General features: G+C 40.1%; 1 protein-coding gene across 3 annotated transcripts in view; it reads left to right on the top strand.

The window, feature by feature from the left end:
- Positions 1-18,887, top strand: part of SSPN (sarcospan) — a 135,406-nt gene that overhangs the window by 79,361 nt on the left and 37,158 nt on the right. The window contains exon 1 of one of the 3 annotated variants that reach the window (XM_019936350.3): positions 7,475-8,002. The exons of 1 other annotated variant lie outside the window; for it this stretch is intronic. In XM_019936350.3, the coding sequence (XP_019791909.1) occupies positions 7,724-8,002 (279 nt within the window). In that variant the 5' untranslated portion in view covers positions 7,475-7,723. Of the gene's footprint in view, positions 1-7,474; positions 8,003-18,887 lie in introns of those variants that run through there. One more of the 3 variants, XM_073788944.1, reaches the window with a different exon arrangement.

Below are 18,887 nucleotides of genomic sequence, written 5' to 3'. Positions count from 1 at the left end.
ATGTATTAATGCCATGTCTCTATGCAATAAAAATCCAACTCATCAAGATATATACAGTCAACTTGTGCAATTTTTGTGTGGTGTACCAATCATATCGCAATAAAGCTAAAAAAATCCAAGTCATTCAGCTAAAATATAAATGGCAAGAGCAGATAACTTAGAGCTTAGGTCTTGTAGCCTTCAAAAGGGATAGTGGGGGTAGGGGGAGATAAATTAGGAGTTTGGGATGAACATATACTATTGAATATAAAACAGATAAACAACAAGGACCTACTGTATAGCACAGGGAACTATAGTCAATATCCTGTAATAACCATTAATGGAAAAGAATCTGAAGAAGAATATATATATATATATATATATATATATATATATACACATATATATATAAAACAGAATCACTTTGCTGTACACCTGAAACTAACAACATTGTAAATTAACTATACTTCAATTTTTAAAAATGGCTAAAAAAGTGTAGCCTTGAGCAAGTCACTTAACCACTGAAAAAATTTCGACTTCATAGGGTTTTGGTGAGATTTAGAGAGTAATAATTTGAGTACTTTGTAACCTATAAAATATATGTATGTATGTGTGTGTGTGTATATATATATATATATATATATATATATATACACAAATACACATTGCAGACATCATTTATTATTGTAATTTACAGAAGATCATGTTTTTGTTATTTTAGAGAAATTTTTCAGAAAATGATACAGTTTCATTAAATCTATACTTATGAGATATAGCAATAAAATGTGCTGGGGGATAGGCTATGGAAGTAGACTGGCTCTGTGGCTAACATCTGCATCATTTAGGAGAATGTTGGTACCATATTGGTTGTAGACGAGGGCAGAGATATGAATTCCCTCAACTGCCTTCCTCACACACCCGCAAACGTAACTGTGTTTTATCTAATTTTACATTCTTTCTTTCTGTCTCAGCCTGTGAAGGGACTTTCCTTCTGACTAATTCTGCCACCTCAAGGAATTTAGCTGATCAATTGTCCAAAAAAAGAGAGGCACACTTTTCCTCAACTTTATATTATCCCTTTAGCTATAGCTTTTCCTCTTTCTTTCCCTCACAGCTAAGCTTTTCCATAGATAATTTTCTCCCCCCTTCATCACCTCCCACACTCTTAAACTCACTGGAATCTTGAAACTCTATATGGATTGCTCTTGGCAAGGGCAACCAATGACCACCTTGCCACTAAAGTCTATGTACACTTTGTGTTTATCTTACTTGATTTCTCTGTGGAGTTCAAGGATAGGGTGAGTTTGAGGTACATTTGGGATATTCAAATGGAGTTGTAATAGGTATTTACATCTGCAGATCTAGAGCTAAGGAAAGATGTCTGGATTCCTTAGATTTTGGAGTCTTTGATGAAGCCATGGAACGTGTAGTGTACATGCCCTTTCCCTATGCAATAAAAAATCCAATTCATCAAGATATATACATTAAATTTGTGCAATTTTTTTGTCTATCAGTCATATCTCAATGTGGTGATACCTAAATGTGGTGGTTTTAAAATATGCTTTTGATACTCTTTGATTCTTTAATACTCTTTCTTTCAATACACGGATCTTAATTCTTTTCCCCTTGAACGTGGGCTGGATTTAGTGACTCGCTTCTAAAGAACAGAGTGTGGCTCAAGTGTTGCTAAGTGACTTCTGAGGCTGTGTCATTAAAAGGATAGCTTTTGTCTTGTTCTCTCAATCTCTGAATCTCTTGTTCTTGTTGAAGTCAGCCACCATGTTGTGAGAACACTCAAACAACCCTGTGGAGAGGCCAAGGCACGGAGAGGCCACATGGAAAGGAGCCAGTCTACCAGCCAGATGAGTGGGCCACCTTGAAAGCAAATCTTTCTGCCTCAGTCAAAACTTCAGATGGTTCCAGGCCCCAGTCTTTAAGTCTTTCAGCTGAGACCCCAGAAAATGTGAAGAAACAAATGATCCATGCTATACCCTATTTGAATATTTGACCCACAGAAACTATGAAATAATAAAGAACTACTGTTATTCCAAACCACTACGCTTTGGGTGATTTATTATGCAGCAATAGATAATTAATACAGAGGAATCAGAATGGCAGGAGAGAAATGAAGAGAGTTTAGTAAGAATTTAGATTAAAAAAAAGAAACTTTATTTTTTCTATTGTTAATAACTGATGGATATACAATGACGTCCTATATTTCTCCTCTTATTACATTTCAAAAATTGAGATACCGTTGCATACAATAATAGGCACAGATCTTAAGTGTTGTTCAATGAGTTTTTCACAGTGGTTTATACCACGTAACCACCACCCAAACCAAGATATATAAGACTTCCATCACCCCAGAGAATCCCGTCCTGCTCATTTCTGGTCAATTCTCTCATCCCAACTCTACAACCACTTTTTAAATTCAGTTATCATAGATTTTTACCTTTTTACATAAATGGAATTATGCAGTATTTATTTTTTGTGTCTAATTTCTTTCACTCATTCAAGTCATTGACTACATCAATGGTTCATTCCTTCTTATTAGCAAGTAGTATTCACTGTATGAATATACCACAATTTTTAATCCATTCTTCTCCCTATATTTCTTAACTATAATAAGTTTAGTTATTTCTACCTTATCATATGCAGTGCACACATCGAAATTATATAGACAAAAATACATGTACAAACTGCATGTAGAAAAATTTGGTATTATAAATAACATCATATAAATAGGTGGAATGCATTAGGAAAGGATTCATAGTTAGCATTGCTACGGACACTCTATAGAATGAGAAAGTTATAAGCCCTATGTGACCCATAGAGGGTACACTGCACATATGACATTTAACTTGAAAAGTTAAATACAACTTTATACATAAAGTTGTAAAATAACTTTTAGAATAACTTTATAAAAAAAGTTATTCTAAATTAACTGCCACACAAAGATCATAAATGGGTCAATTCTTTGGAGAAAAACTTGAGCCAAAAGAAATATTTAGAATTAATGATATATAAATAAAGAAAATACAAAAAAATTAAATTTTCTTTTATTTGTTGTACACACACATGTCATTAATATCCCTAGAGTTATTTTAGATAGGGAGACCAATGGTGCTGCATATCATAAATGAGTTCTCAGTTGTTCTCTGTAGAATATTTGATACTTCCTTAAATCAAATCTAATTGAACATTTAAAATATATGTCATTACATATTAAAGAGACTTGACACAGACCTTGAAACTGTAATAATTTTTCCTATGAAATCTTTTTTGTTCTTGGTGAATCTAAGATCATGTGTTCAGAAATAAGTTGGTTTAGAGATTATTTCTAGTCGTATTCCCTAAGGACATCTTGTTAATGACACTAACTTTTTTCCCCAGTTCTGAATTTCTGAAGCATAAATACGTCCAAATAATGTTGGATGTGAAATGCAGCAAACACAGAAATACTAAGCTTATTTTTGTTATTTTCCTCACAGGATCAAAATAATCTCAAACCTTATATTAACTACTCTCCTGTAATTTCTAAGTTACCATCTCTGTCAGTTTTGAGTTATGGGAGCAGCCAGTAGAGTATCTGAAAACACTTTGTTTCTACTTTGCCTTTTTTCCTGGTAATATAAATATCTGAAGAGGTTATTGCCTAGCCTATAAAACAGAGACATTATAACTTATGAATGCTAAAATATCCTGTTCATTTCTATTAAGCTATGTGATGAGCTGGAAATGGTGATTTTTTCTGTGGAAAGGACATATTAAAGGAAGACCTTTTTTGTTGTTGTCCTTAAAGACCCTTTGATACCATTTTAGCCTTGATTACTCTTCATCAGTAACCTTCTGACAACTTTTGTCATCCTCTTCGTTGTTTCTACTTCCTCACATTAAGTAAGTGAAAATACCATCCTCATCACTATCACCTTGTGGTATTGCCAAAGACCAGATCCCCTCAGACACAGATTCACGCATGTGGCTGGGAATCTGAGCAGGTGTAAGGCTCCCCATACTACTACTGCCTTCCTTTGCTGGAAGCTGAAAATTGTAATCAGACTAGAAGGATTACAATTTATCTGGGCTGTTGTTCACTGCTACTGATTTCATTTGTAACTTGTCTCACCTAGTCAGTTAAAAGTAAGCCTTCATTATAAGAATTTATGTGCAACTGTAAGCCACACTAGTTCTGAAACTTAGAAGACAAACCTACAGGAATACCCTATTATTTTGTTTACCTATTCTAACTTAACGTCTAATTTAAGGTATTGAGGGAAAAGCTAAGAATGTTTTATTCTTAATTAACTGACAGCCCAGCAGTATGGTCAGCAAATAGAGCTTGTATCTAGCGATAAATTATTAACAGAAATAACAGTCTCAGTCAACTATCACATACATTATGGTGGTGGATCAAGATATTTTTGTAAAGTACTCAAATAATCTCAGATTCAAGGCTAATAGCTAATTCTGTGATAGATGAAGTACTACCTATGATCATTAAATTGTTTAAAATCACAAACGATTTAAATCAGTCCATCCACTTATTTGCCTACAAGAAGTAATTAACAAAACAGGTAATCCACAAGAGTTTACATTTGGTTCCCCTCACTCATCCCTAACTAGGCGAGTGGCCCAATAATCTGGCTACTTAATGACTCTGCTACTCCATTTTTTCATCTTTAAAAGAAGAAACTATAATTACAACGAGTAACTGTCAAGAATGTAAAGTACCTAGCATGTGCTTGTTACAGAATAGATAGATACTCAGTAACTGGTAGCTATATTATTCGTAAGAACAAATAATTACTTCCATGTACTCAGCTTCCTAAAAATGTTTTCTTGGTTTATGTAGAAAAACCAAGTATTGTTCTTTTTTGTCATTTGGGTTGTTCTCAATCAGGCACAAGTCACATGGGTACCTTGATGTAACACCGGCTATTATTTGTCTGTTCTCACTAGAAATCCTAATGGTGTAATGGCCCCAAAGCTGACAATGACCTTTCCTCAGCCCCTCTGCTCCTCTTGTGAGAGTGAGTGCTGTTTCTACTGCTTCTAGGGGGAGCGCTGGGATGTGCAGTTTGGTTTCTGCTTTTTAAGCTACTGCATTTGTTCCATGGACCATATTTTTCTCACTGATCCAGAAGGAAGGTATAAGGAAAACACTGAAGTTCATAAAATAAGAATATATTTTATACCTTCAAAGGTACCCAAGGAGAGCTGATGATTAGTTTCTAATTCTTTGGAGACAAAGCAGGGAGTTAGATTTTCTTTAAATTAGCTGATAGCAAACAATCTAGGAGTAGGCTTTATCCTAGCATCTTGGCAACATCATTTTTTTTTTAAATAAAGCTTTCTGAATGCTAAAATGGCCATACCAAAGTAGATATAAATACTCTAAAGTGATGGGGTCATTTCTGAGTGGTTTCACTGAAATTTGTTCTAAGTGCTACCGAGGAGAGGTATGTGGGAATAAGAATAATCGGTTTTATTGATTTGTTCGGGGACTTTTGGCAGGGACCAAATCTACCTTGAGCATCCTTATTTTCTAGCGCACTGTAGGTGCATTAAAAATATCTCAGACGTGGACTGAGTTAAATTCTCCACATCCAAAGTGTGTAATAATCCCCGTAGGCACCGTTGTGATTAGTGAAGACTGGCTAGGGACTTCATATAAACGATTAAAAGAGCTTTTAAAAACAAATAGGGTCCATCGACAGATGAATGGATAAAGAAGATGTGGCACATATACACAATGGAATATTACTCAGCCATAAAAAAACGAAATTGAGTTATTTGTAGTGAGGTGGATGGACCTAGAGTCTGTCATACAGAGTGAAGTAGGTCAGAAAGAGAAAAACAAATACCGTATGCTAACACATATATATGGAATCTAAAAAAGAAGGTTCTGATGAACCTAGGGGCAGGACAGGAATAAAGACACAGGCTTAGAGAATGGACTTGAGGACATGGGGAGGGGAAAGGGTAAGCTGGGATGAAGTGAGAGAGTAGCATTGACATATATACACTACCAAATGTAAAACAGATGCTTGTGGGAAGCAGCTGCATCACACAGGGAGATCAGCTCGGTGCTTTGTGACCGCCTGGAGGGGTGGGATAGTGGGAACATATGTATATGTATAACTGATTCACTTTGTTATAAAGCAGAAACTAACACACCATTGTAAAGCAATTATACTCCAATAAAGATGTAAAATAAATAAATAACCATATAAAAAAAATCCCTGTAGGCACTGTTGTGATTAGCGAAGACTGGCTAGGGACTTCATATAAACGATTAAAAGAGCTTTTAAACACAAATAGGGGGCTTCCCTGGTGGCGCAGTTGTTGGGAGTCCGCCTGCCGATGCAGGGGACGTGGGTTCGTGCCCCGGTCCGGGAGGATCCCACATGCCGCGGAGCGGCTGGGCCCGCGGGCCGTGGCCGCTGAGCCTGCGCGTCCGGAGCCTGTGCTCCGCGGCGGGAGAGACCACAACAGTGAGAGGCCCGCGTACCGTAAAAAAAAAAAAACACAAATAGGGTCCATCGACAGATGAATGGATAAAGAAGATGTGGCACATATACACAATGGAATATTACTCAGCCATAAAAAAATGAAATTGAGTTATTTGTAGTGAGGTGGATGGACCTAGAGTCTGTCATACAGAGTGAAGTAGGTCAGAAAGAGAAAAACAAATACCGTATGCTAACACATATATATGGAATCTAAAAAAGAAGGTTCTGATGAACCTAGGGGCAGGACAGGAATAAAGACACAGACTTAGAGAATGGACTTGAGGACATGCGGAGGGGAAAGGGTAAGCTGGGACGAAGTGCGAGAGTAGCATTGACATATATACACTACCAAATACAAAACAGATGCTTGTGGGAAGCAGCTGCATCGCACGGAGAGATCAGCTCGGTGCTTTGTGACCACCTAGGGGGGTGGGATAGGGAGGGTGGGAGGGAGACGCAAGAGGGAGGGGATATATGTGTACATGTAGCTGATTCACTTTGTTATACAGCAAAAACTGACACACCATTGTAAAGCAGTTATACTCCAATAAAGATGTTAAAAAAAATACATGTGAGAGAGTTCCCAATGAGCCCAGCATCTGTACAAATAGTAATTTCAAAAGCAAATACCTCAGTGGGAAAAATACCTTGATTTGTCAGCAGGATCGCAGAATTTAAAAAGAAAGAGCCCATGCCTTTTTTGGAAAATAAAGAACAATTTAACTTCTGGAACTTCACAGCTTGGACCCTAGCAACGCCTCTTTCGGATTAAATTTTCTACTAATTAAACCCAAATGATTTAAACATTCATCACCTTGCACTGCACCTCTCAGAAAACAAAAACAAAACCGAAAAAATCCTGGGGTTTGGAGTGGGAGACATACAGCACACACACACAGACACACACACACACACAGACACACACACACGCGTACACAGACGTGCGCGCACACATACACACACGCGCGCGCACACGCAGCCTGTCTAAAGGGCGCTGGGGTTTAGGAGGCGCGGGGCCACCCTGCCCGAGCCGGCGGGCGCTGTGTCCCGCCCGGCGAGTTGGCAGTTGGCGACCCCCCTCGACTCCCCCGCCGCCGCGGGCTCCCCGTGGCCTTCGGAGGCTCGGCGAGTCGCTCCAAATGTTTGCCATATTTGTTCAGCCTCCGTAACTCGCCGAGCAGGGCCGGCGCGGCCCGCCCCGCGCCGCTCTCGCCGTCGCCCCCGCAGCCGCCATGGGCAGGGAGCGGCCGGGCCGCGGCGCGCGGAGCCAAGGGGGACCGCCGGCCGCCGACGCCGCGGGGCCTGAGGACATGGGGCCGAAGAGGGGCGCGGGGGCCCCCAAGGAGTGCGGGGAGGAGGAGGCCCGGACGTGCTGCGGCTGCCGGTTCCCGCTGCTGCTCGCGCTGCTGCAGCTGGCGCTGGGCGTCGCCGTGACCGTGGTGGGCTTTCTCATGGCCGGCATCAGCTCCTCCCTGCTAGTCAGGGACACTCCATTTTGGGCTGGGATCATTGTAAGCATCGAGTCTGTTTTGCCTGAGCGCGTTTGCCAGACAGGAATGCCACGCCGCATGGTCGAGTTACCACTAACCCACCTGCATGCGCCCTTCCCCGGCTCCACGCCTCTAACTCGCCCTCTGCTTGGTGACCGATGCCCGCCGCCCCGGGTCTGCTGAGGCCTGGCGCGGCGGGGCTCGTGCCCTTGTCCTGCTTGTGGCTCCGAACGCCTCCGCCTCCGACAGGCCTGACCCTCACGCGCTGGAGCTGCGGAGGGAGGCACAGGCTGCTTACTTTGGTCACACTGAACAGCCTCGATAAGAACAGCAGATTCACTTCGGCTTTTTCTTTCTCCTCGCCCGCGGACCCCACCCTCGTCCCTACAGAAGTAGCAAAAAAGTGAATACGTTCATCCTGTAAAAGCAAGTTAGGAAAAATCCTGTACTTGGAGTGGCCACGCTGGGTAGAATTGATTTTATTTTTTAAATCTGAGGTTCCGGTAGTAAGTTTATAAAACAGTGGTTGAAGGCAGGAAATGTGAATACAGCAAGCACAGCCTTAATCCACTGGAATCTAAAGTGGGATAAACCCAGGGTGCTGGCCGTGGCAGGAGCCTTATTTGGGACTCTGCTAATGGATGTACTGTTCAAAGCAGAACACTGCTCAGCTGTTGTGAGTTGAGTGTTTGGACACAGCATACTTGGCTTAATTAAACGGATTCTCTGATATGAAGTGGGTACCATTTATTGAGCACCTACTGTGGGCCTGTCCTGCTAGAGGCCTTACACGTATTATTTCTAATCCCCACATCAGCCTTATGGGATAGTTATTATCCTTCCATTTCTCAAATGAGAGAGAACCAAGGGCAAACCCACTGAAGGTCATGAGTTTCCAAAGTTGGCAAATCAACCAAGTTGATTCCTTTTAGCACCAGACTACATCTGCGTTTTCCTCATTGAGCCATGTTGCTCCCACATTTAGTTTGTAATTTTATTATTATAGTGCCTCGGGCTTACTAAAATCTCTTTCACGTGCATTATTTCATTTGGTCCCTGAAACAACACTTTGAGGTGGGAACTGTTATTCATCTGTGGACACGAGGAAGCGGGCTAAGAGAAGTTAAATGGCATTCTCAAAGCCCAGAGGTGAAAAGTGGTGGAGTCAGGTGAGACCAGAATCGACACCTCTGGCTCCTAGTCTCCCATTGCATCATTACTGCTATTACTGACCACAAGAACTGTACCTTATAAAACAACCCTCAGAATAATTTTGGATCAGGGACAGATGTTAAAAACACCTGATTAAGTATGCATTGATGCAGGTATTTTCTATTTAAGATTATTCGAACTCCCAATTCTTGCAGAGTAATTTAAAACTTTTAATTTGTGTACTGAGAATTCCCATGAAATTATCATGATTGGAGTTTTCTAAATCAAGTGATTTTAAAAATAGCTTTTCACTAAGATATACTGGGTACTTTAGTCACTTCAATGACTGTTAACATACTCAGAGGGAAAAAAAGGTCTGTTCTTCAAGGCTAGGTGAATTCAAAGAAGAAAGGAACGAAACTTCTCATTCAGTGGTTTTGAATATCATTTACAAATGTGTTTTCTAACCTTTCTTTATTTCAACTTTAAGAAGTCCAGTACGAAAAAAGCAAATTAGGTGGGGAAAATTTGTCTTAATGTTTAAGACGGGAACGTACAAACCTTGCAACTCTGAAATTTCATGAGCTCCTTGTAGGAGCATCACATGCTCCTAAGTGCCCTTGGAAGCTCCCTGGATATGGTGCAAAGAGCATTATCTGCAGCCAGTTCTCTGTTTGTTCCAGTTTTCTCGGTTATAATCTGGGATCCACTCGAAGTTTTCTTGTAGTGACATCTGTATTGATGATATCTGTAATCTTGTCTTTCAGCAGAGAGCATATGCAGAGCAGAGCAGTTAGTGGAGATGGCCTGAGACAAGAGAGGAGGGGCCCTAAGGAGTGGGCAAGGAGAATCTCATCCCAGCTGGGCCGGAGCTGCAGGCAACTTGTCCCCATCTCCCACAGACTCCCTGCTTGTTGTTCTCCTCAGGCTGTCTGTGGTTGGTCCTGGGGCGCTCTTCCAAGCTTTCAAGGAAGGGAAAAGGCAGGGAGGCCGGGTGGTGAAGTACAGAAGCGGAAACACTGCACCTGGTGTTGAGCTCCCGCCCGGGCATTATTCACTGAATAACTTGGGGCAAGTTACTTAAATTCTCTAGGCTTCTATGTCTTCGTTGATGAAATCAGAATGGTAATAATAATTCCTCTCTCTTAGGGTTGTCCTGCGGAATAAAGAAATAAATACATGTTCTGATACTTAGAACAGTGCTGGCTCCCGGTAAGCGTTCAGTGAGTTCGCACTTTTTCTTAGCCATGAGTGGAGCAGTCACTGGTAGTGGCGCTCTTCGAAGTAGCAGTGGCTCTATTTTATCTCTAATCACGCAGAACAGTCACTTTGGACTTGCTCCATTTCCCAGACCAGTTTGAACCCTGAAGAAGCTATGAGTTCGGCCATCTCACCTTTCTCTGATCTGAGCCAAGTTACTGTTAGCAGTCTTAGTGGTATTAGATGAGTCCAGTACTTTCTGAATCTTTCTGGAGGATTATAAAAATTAACTTGGGGGAGAAGGGCCTCCTCAGGGTCATTTTCCCTAGGGACGTGGAATGAGTCTGGTATATCCCCAGGGAATACTGGAAAGTTAGACCGAAACAGTACAGGTCAATCCCTGAGGCTGAGACAGAGTCAAACCTGTTTCGGGAATTTACGCTGAATTCAAGCAGGGCGCCCAGCCTGAGGCACCCGCCCCATCGACAGTTTGACGGCTTCACTCTTCTATTTCTGTTTATACTGGTTGCCTCTGATCATGTGACACTTACTTCATTTTACAAGGTTTGCTATCGCATTACTTTGGGATTTGGGTATCACCATTCCCATGATAGAATCTAGGTATATGGATAAATTTACTTAGGCAACTTCTTCTTGACCAATATCTGGGTGGCTTGATGAATGTTCAGTGAAATTCTAGTTATAAAAAAAAAGCCATTGGTAATCTCTAATCAGAGATTTATGTCCAGAGGAATTTTAGAAAAACAAATAGGTGATTTCTTACCTACCTGTAACTATGACTCCTCTCACCCTCCATCAGAGACATGACTGAAGTCTTTTTACTTCAGTTACAAAAGATTCCCGTAAAGGAAAAAGAAAAAGAATGGAGCTGCTCTGGAGACCGCGTAACCTGTAAAAGTGCCATTCTTCTCTCAAAATTCTTTCTACATGGCTTGAGGGTTGCAAGTCACTCCACAAGGACAGCACAAAGTGAAACAAGGTCTTTGAGGATGAACTTGGCTAGGGGCAAGGGATCCTAGGAAACAGAAGTTTGCATTTGATTCTGTTAATGGCTTGATTTAGCTGGGTGGAATAGACATTCAAGTTTGCACGTCATTCCAGAATTCTTATTGATGAAAAAATGTGTAAGGATTGAAGAAATCTAAGAACTTTGGGGCCTTTACTTATTTCTTACTCAGATTAATACAATTTTGGTTTAGGTGAAGGATAACGTGTTTGAACTTTGGCTTATTTTTTTCATTCGGCAACATTTGTTGGGGATGTCTGACGAGCTAGGCATTGGTCTAAAAATAATGAATCATATGCAAGGAGGAGATCTCCAGAGACCCTGATGGACATGTGGCCTTATCTGACAGTAATGAATACTTCCGGTTAAAAAATTTAACCTACGCAAATATTTTTAAAGTCCATTTACCTTTCAAAGTATTTCACTTACCATGATTTATTTGCTTTGGCATTTCTCTCTGAAGTCAAGTTAAGAGCAAACTCTTGCTTCTCTTCCCCAATGGGGATGGTTAGTGTTTGTTAGTTTCTTGGCCCTTGTAGGGAATATTCCAATGGAAAGTGGGAATTTATTTGCCTTATTGTTGCTTCTTTTAGTTTTCCTGACTCTTGCTCCATTGTTCGCATACCCCATCCCCCTGGAATAAAATCCCTGAGATATATACTACAGTAATCACATTAGAAAGTTTAAGGAAAGAGCTTAAAGGGAAGAATATTTCCTTTCCTTAATGTCATTCATAAAACTTATCATATGAATCTGTAATGATTAAGCGTGCTGTCAGGAATTTCAATAACAGTTTTCATATGTTAACTTACTCTAAGGAATTCAAAATGCAGGTGTATTCGGATTTTTGAAATCTATTTTTAATCTTGACTTGATGGAAGGGAACATTGGGTGGTTATTTATTTTAAAAAAGAATACACCCTGAAATTCACAAGTAGATATATGACATATAGCAAGTTATTATCCGCAATTTATAAGTGGAGAGACTGCGACATGATGGTTTGCCTAAATGATTTGATCATGGTTATGAAGAAAAACTGGAAGTGAGAAAGATTTGGCACTGGGCTTTTGGATAGACCCTAAAACAAGTCAAGAAGCAAAACAATGATGTCAATTTTCTATATATGTGTATTGACATTTGAGAATTTAATCTGGAATTATATTTTTAGGAACACACTGCATAGTAGTACATTATTTTTCATATTGGGGCTTTAATACGCTTCCAAAACTTAAAATTGCATCTCTAGTACCACTGGGAAATAATTTTGATTATAGCAACTGTCACAGGAGAGTTAGGGACTGAGGAGTGATAATCCCATGGCCTAACTCAGTCTCCACTGAGTACGTATGACAAGTAATGAGAGGATAATTATCTTATAGGTACATGAAGTTGTTGTAGTAAGTCTAGAAATGGAATGTAATTGGATTAATTTGGAAAAAAATTAATTTTAATAAGTGTATGAACACAAAAGGGAATATTCAAGAATTTGGTGACATGCTCTCTGAAAGAATTTTAGGAATACTGAATAAAGAATAAGTAAAGTTAAGTTAATAATAAAACAACAAAAAAGAGCTTCCCTGGTGGCACAGTGGTTGAGAATCTGCCTGCTGATGCAGGGGACACGGGTTCGTGCCCCAGTCCGGGAAGATCCCACATGCCGCGGAGCGTCTGGGCCCGTGAGCCATGGCCGCTGAGCCTATGCGTCCGGAGCCTGTGCTCCGCAACGGGAGAGCCCACAACAGTGAGAGGCCTGCGTACCGAAAAAAAAAAAAAAAAAAAAAATTAAAGAATAAGTAAAGTTGGAAAAAAATCATTAGATGCTTAGAATCATTAGGAGACTGTATTTTCACTTCTATTGCTAGCTTCATACTAAGCCAGATATGCAAAGGCCAAGGGAATGCTTATACAATGAGGAAATTATCCCTGAATTTCCTTTCTCTTTTTAAAAAAGGAGTGTTAAACCAAACTCTATTCCATATTTGCCATTATTAGAGTTTCTGTTTGAACTTATGTATATCCATTTTTAAACTATGGTTTGAGAAATGACATACAGTTGTATTTTCCAATATAGAAAAGTTTATTGATATTGAAAAGAACTAAGAGGTAATAATAAGGAGTGTGTTATTACTCTATTGTGGGCCCCTGGGTTCCAGAGATATTCAGAACGTGTTAACTTAGCATTATTGAGATATTTTATTTCATGTTATAAAATGACTGCAAGATCTAAAAAAGAAAGAAGTCACGTGACTTACTTTGCGTTCCCCTAACTTGAATAAATTAGGACAAATTAGGATTGATGTGGCTGAATGCTAGATGCCAATATTACCATCCTTACCTTCTACAAAGAAAGCAATGGCATAGGTTTCCCTAATATTTGGTCCAGTAGTTTTATAGATTGCCATTATGATGTCCACTTTCAGTTTGGTCTGAGGAAATGGATATTTTCTGGACTTTTTCTTCCCATTAACCTTGTCCATGACATTTCTATTAAGGGTGCTCTTTAACTGGGTCCACTTGCCTGTGTTGTACCCTGAAGGGTTGGCATCAACATTAAAGGATACACACAAGATAATGTGAGGAGTTCAGTGTGCATATTTCTATGTTGCTGTAGGATAGGAATGGAATCTAGTCATTAAATTTTAATTAGATACCATTTCACTGCAAAGTACAGTTCAGTTTTAGGACTTAGATCCTGGCAAACTAGAGAAATCCTGCTCAGAAGAGCCCATTAAAATCCAGGGTTGGATTCAAGTCTAGGTTTATACAAGTCTAGGTTTATTACAATGAGTTCATAAGCTGAAGGTGATCTTCTTTTAAAAAATGGATGTTGGGAACAGTATTTGTAGCATAAACTATATAAGAGCCTATTTCAGAGGCTTGTCCTCTTTCAGATGGTTTGGATGCTACCTCAGATCTCAGTGTATTGAGATAAAATTTGGCAGGAGTAACTGTTAGATGACCTAGCGAGGCAGCTGCCTCGATCACCCTGGTAGATTTTAAAATTCATATGTGTACGCTTCCACACACAGCAATAACTAAAATACATTTTCCTTTCTGTCTTAGCCTGCTCCAGTACGGTGGGTTCTAGTGAGGGGCTCTCTTCCCGGCTTGCAGATGGCCACCTTCTCACTACGTGCTCACGTGGTCCTTCCTTGGTGCATGTGCCTGGAGAGAGGGAGGGATCTCGCTCTCTCCCTCTACTTCTAAGGTCACCCGTCTTGTAGGATTAGGACCTCCCCCTTACAACCTCGTTTAACCTTAATTACCTCCTAAAAGGCCTGTCTCCAAACACAGTCACATTGAGGGTTAAGGCTTTAACATGTGAACTGGGGGAGGGTGTGCATAATTCAATCCATAGCCTTGTCAGTGAGGAATGTCAGTTTGTACAGCCACCTCAGTGATTCTTAAGTGTGTTTCTCAGCTGACTCAGGAAGGCCCTGTGGCTTTCATGGAACGGCTACAAGCCTGAATGTTTCTGATGAGGGTTCTGCACCAGTAAGCTGACACTTGGCAGTGCGGCGGGGTGGCGTGGCTCAGGCCCATGCCTGTAGTGAAACATATGGAGGAGGGTGTTTTCAATGCATTTACGCATTGCTTCTTTTGTCAAATTTCAGTAGAAATAAAATCAAGTAGATTTAGCCGGTGCCTACAATTCCAAGGGTAGCTTAGGCGTTTCATCTGTTGCCTTAGCTTTCAGGCTTAGGACCCACCATTTAGTAAATCTCTGCCTTTCTTGGCTGCTTCTGGAGTGAGTCGCTATCAGAATCTAGCTACATGACACCTTGGCCTCTGAGGCAAGAAAATGAGGGTGGCTGACTGAGCCCTGCTGGTGGCGGATGCTCAGATTTTCAGCAATTAGATGAGCCCTCTGGCCTCTGGGAGCAGTGATCTCAGGCTTGGTCTTTCTAGAACTCAAGGGAAGCCCGCTCTCAGGTCTCCTTTATAATATGCAGCTGATGCTTTCATTTTTGATGATGGTTCTGAAAATTAGATGAACACTCTTTGTTCTGTGGAATGGGTCAAAATAAAACCCTGAGGGTGCTCCCACCTGGGGCCTCATGCTGTCACAGCCTCCAGGATGAGCATGCAGCTCCTGGTGGATCCTCCTTAGGTACACAGTCAGGGCTTCTCGTTTGATCCTGTTTGTCCAGCTTAAAACCCCTAAAACTTCTAAGGGTCTCTGCTTTACTTTAACAAGCGCTGCACAAATCCAAACCATCCCAGAGGGGAAAACTAGAGAAGACTGAGTAGAACCATCCAATATGCCACCTTTTGGTCCAATCCGAGTCCAAAATGAGTAGCAAACAAAAGGCAAGGAAGGCCACGGTTCCAGACACATGCTGGAATGTCGCTGGTTTGATTTTTGAGCATATTTAAAGTTGATGCTCTCTGATCTAAGGTTGCTAAGCAACATCCGCTGCCTAACACAGTCATGAACGTGAGTGTTTCAGTGCTGTGTTTCCTCACCCTGGCCAAAGGCTGGTAAGTGACTGGCTGTTAGAAAGCAAATGGTTTGCTCACAAATCAGCATTCTCACGTCCTGCTGAAGAAGTTCGGTTGGGGCTGCTTCTGTTGCTGCAGAAATGAGCAACTCCCCCTGGCTGGGAGAGGCTGCGGAAACCTCGAGGATGCTGTTTTATCAGCATCCCACTCAACTGTTGTTGTGAAAGTGTTTGATTCAGCATTCACTGTAATTAGCCATTAAAATCCCATTAAGATACGTTGTTATCAAGACCTCTCTCTTGTGTGGAAGATAACGACAGGTGAGGAGAAAAGAGGGGGACTTGCTAGTGTGTTAACTAGACCCTAACTAGGGAGAGAATTTTCGCTTTATTGCTAGGGAAAAACATAACACTTACCAGCTTCCTTCTAAAGTATCAGGTGTGGCACACATATCAGGCCATTACCTGTGCCATTTAGCTGTGCCAGGAAAGCTATAAAAGGGGCCTTTTCCAAGATAAGGGAAACAGCATTTCAGCCTTCATCCTTTCTGTTGGAGGATGGAGGGTGCTCGGTTATGGAGATGAACACAAGGCGACTGTCCCCGCCTCAGTGAAGCGGTGCAGCGTCAGAGGCAGCAAAAGGGCAAACTAGGTCTCCGTAAGGTGGACACTTTATAATCAATGCAAAATAACTGCTCCATGACTGCATACTGATGGAAGACAGAATTCAACCATTTTAGTGCACGTTCAGTAAGTTTATGCATGTCTCTCGTGCGCTCGCTACTCAGATTCTGAAACAGAAGGATAAACCCACGCAGGTTGGCTTTGTCGCATAATCTTTTCATGAACAAGTGGTTTGGGATGCCTATGAAAGAGTTTCCATCTAAGTTAAGGGCTGTGAGACCAAACATAATTTTAAAAATGAACATAGTGTGACCGTAACTATTGTGTTCGAGAACCCTCGATAAATACTCATTCAGTCACCGAATCTAGTGCGTCACAAATTTTTCCACCTGGAGACCTCCCTGAAGCCTCGCTCCCCTTCTCCCCATCCTCACACACACATCACAAAAAGCTCAGTGTCTAGCTAACCCATGTTGCCATGGAAGGGAAGAGAGGAAATGCGGGAGAGGCTGCAGGCTGCCTGGGGACACTAACCTCATGATGAAAAGGACAAAAAACTTTTTAAAGAAGTAATGTTACTATATATTACTTAATGGTCCATTATATCCTTTGTGTATGTGTGTGGTTTTTTTTTTTTTTTTGGTAAAAAGTGCTCTTAATTAGAAAAGCCACTTGATAATATTTTTTAAAGATTGAACAGGATGGTTCTCTCATTTACACTCCTGTTATAATTGAATTTATATTGATTTACTGTATAATTTCTATATACTGTACAATTTCATCAAATTCTATTTATTGTACTGTTTCAGATAGATGGACCCAGGAGTATTAACACAGAATTATCTGCACAATCATTTCTGAAGTGGGACCTAATTTGAGAACCTACTTAATTATGCTTGAATCATAAAATTCAGCCTATCTCTATACCTCTGGAGTAGGCTTAATCCACATTTATAAGATTCCTTTCCCTTCTGAGAACTTCAAAAATTTTTAAGTGAAACAAATGAATTGTAGTAGTTTATTTTTCCCACAAATAGGTAGCACTTCTACCCCTCATGTTGATTCATGAGAAATGCTGAAACACAATTTTGTTTCTCTTATATTCTTTGAAAATGGATTACTTTGCAAAAGTAGGTACTTATAGAACCTATTGATGATTAGTTTCTGACAAGTTACCAGAAGAGTGAGTTAGGTGGTTGATGAGCCACAGAACAGAAGCCTATCAACGAAAGAGTACCTACTTGTAAAACAGAAACCTTTCACATCTAGCCATTCTCCCTGTGTCTTTCCATACGCCAAGTGCGTCACTCCCAGGAGCTGTGTCTGGGAGAGGGCACACACACACACAACCAGCTACGATACAGTTGAAAAAACCAAGTGTTAACTTGGTGCCCTAAAGAGGGTGGCACAGAGGAAGGTGTGATTAATCCTGTCCGGGGAGGATCAGAAAAAGCAAGGAGAGGGGGCCTGAAACTGCAGGAGGGGCTTCAACTTTGGAATAAAACGCATGTGGGTAGAATCCCAGATCTACCATTTTGAAAAAATTTAGGTTATGATTTTTATTTTTATTTTTGTGTGAGTTTGAACAAGTATGGGCAATTCTATACAATCCTATGATTTTAATTATGAAAATTTCTAAGTATATAATAGCATAGACAGAATAATAAAGCAGCCTCAGTTTCATCAAGTTTTAATATTTTGTCATAATTGTTTTCATTTTTTTAAGAAAGAAAACATTGCAATATATTGAAGTCACCTGTTTCCTTTCTTAATCATATTCTCCTACCCCATCCTCCTTCTCCAGAGGTATCTACTATCCTGAATTTGATATCTGTCATGCCTATGAATGTTTTCATACTTTTTATATGTATATATCCGTAACCAATAATTAATGTTGTTTTCAATATTTTAAATTTTATATAAATGGTAGCATAATATCATGTTTTACAATATTGAGATTTATTTATAATAGTTCATGGATATCATTCATTCATTTTTGCTATACTATATTTCATTATAGGAATATACAACAATTAATTTATTCATTCTCCTGTTGATGAAAATTTAGGTTGTTTTCAAAAGATTATTTTTTTCTTGCAATTACAAACAGTGAGACAATGGACATTCTGTTCCATGGCTCTCTATGCATGTATTTCAAAGTTTTTAAAGGAATATTCCTAGGAATTGAATGATTGGGTCTTAAGATATAGGCATTTTCAACTTATTAGATATCGCCAAATCAGTACCGCAAACCCAAAGTTGTACAAATCTATACTCCAGTAAGTCAGAATTTCCACTGATCTTCATATATGCCAACTTTTGTTACTGTCAGACAATTTTAATTTTTAAAAAAATCTTTTATTTTTTTAATTAACAAGTTTTAATACAATTTTAAAAGGTTACTTTCCATTTACAGTTATTACAAAATACAGGCTCTATTCCCCGTGTTGTACAATACAT

The sequence above is a fragment of the Tursiops truncatus genome, chromosome 11 (genome assembly GCF_011762595.2).
Source record: "Tursiops truncatus isolate mTurTru1 chromosome 11, mTurTru1.mat.Y, whole genome shotgun sequence".
NCBI classification, from domain to species: Eukaryota; Metazoa; Chordata; class Mammalia; order Artiodactyla; family Delphinidae; genus Tursiops; species Tursiops truncatus.
The sequence above is the reverse complement of the archived record's forward strand: the minus strand, read 5'-3'. Positions and strand labels throughout refer to the sequence as shown.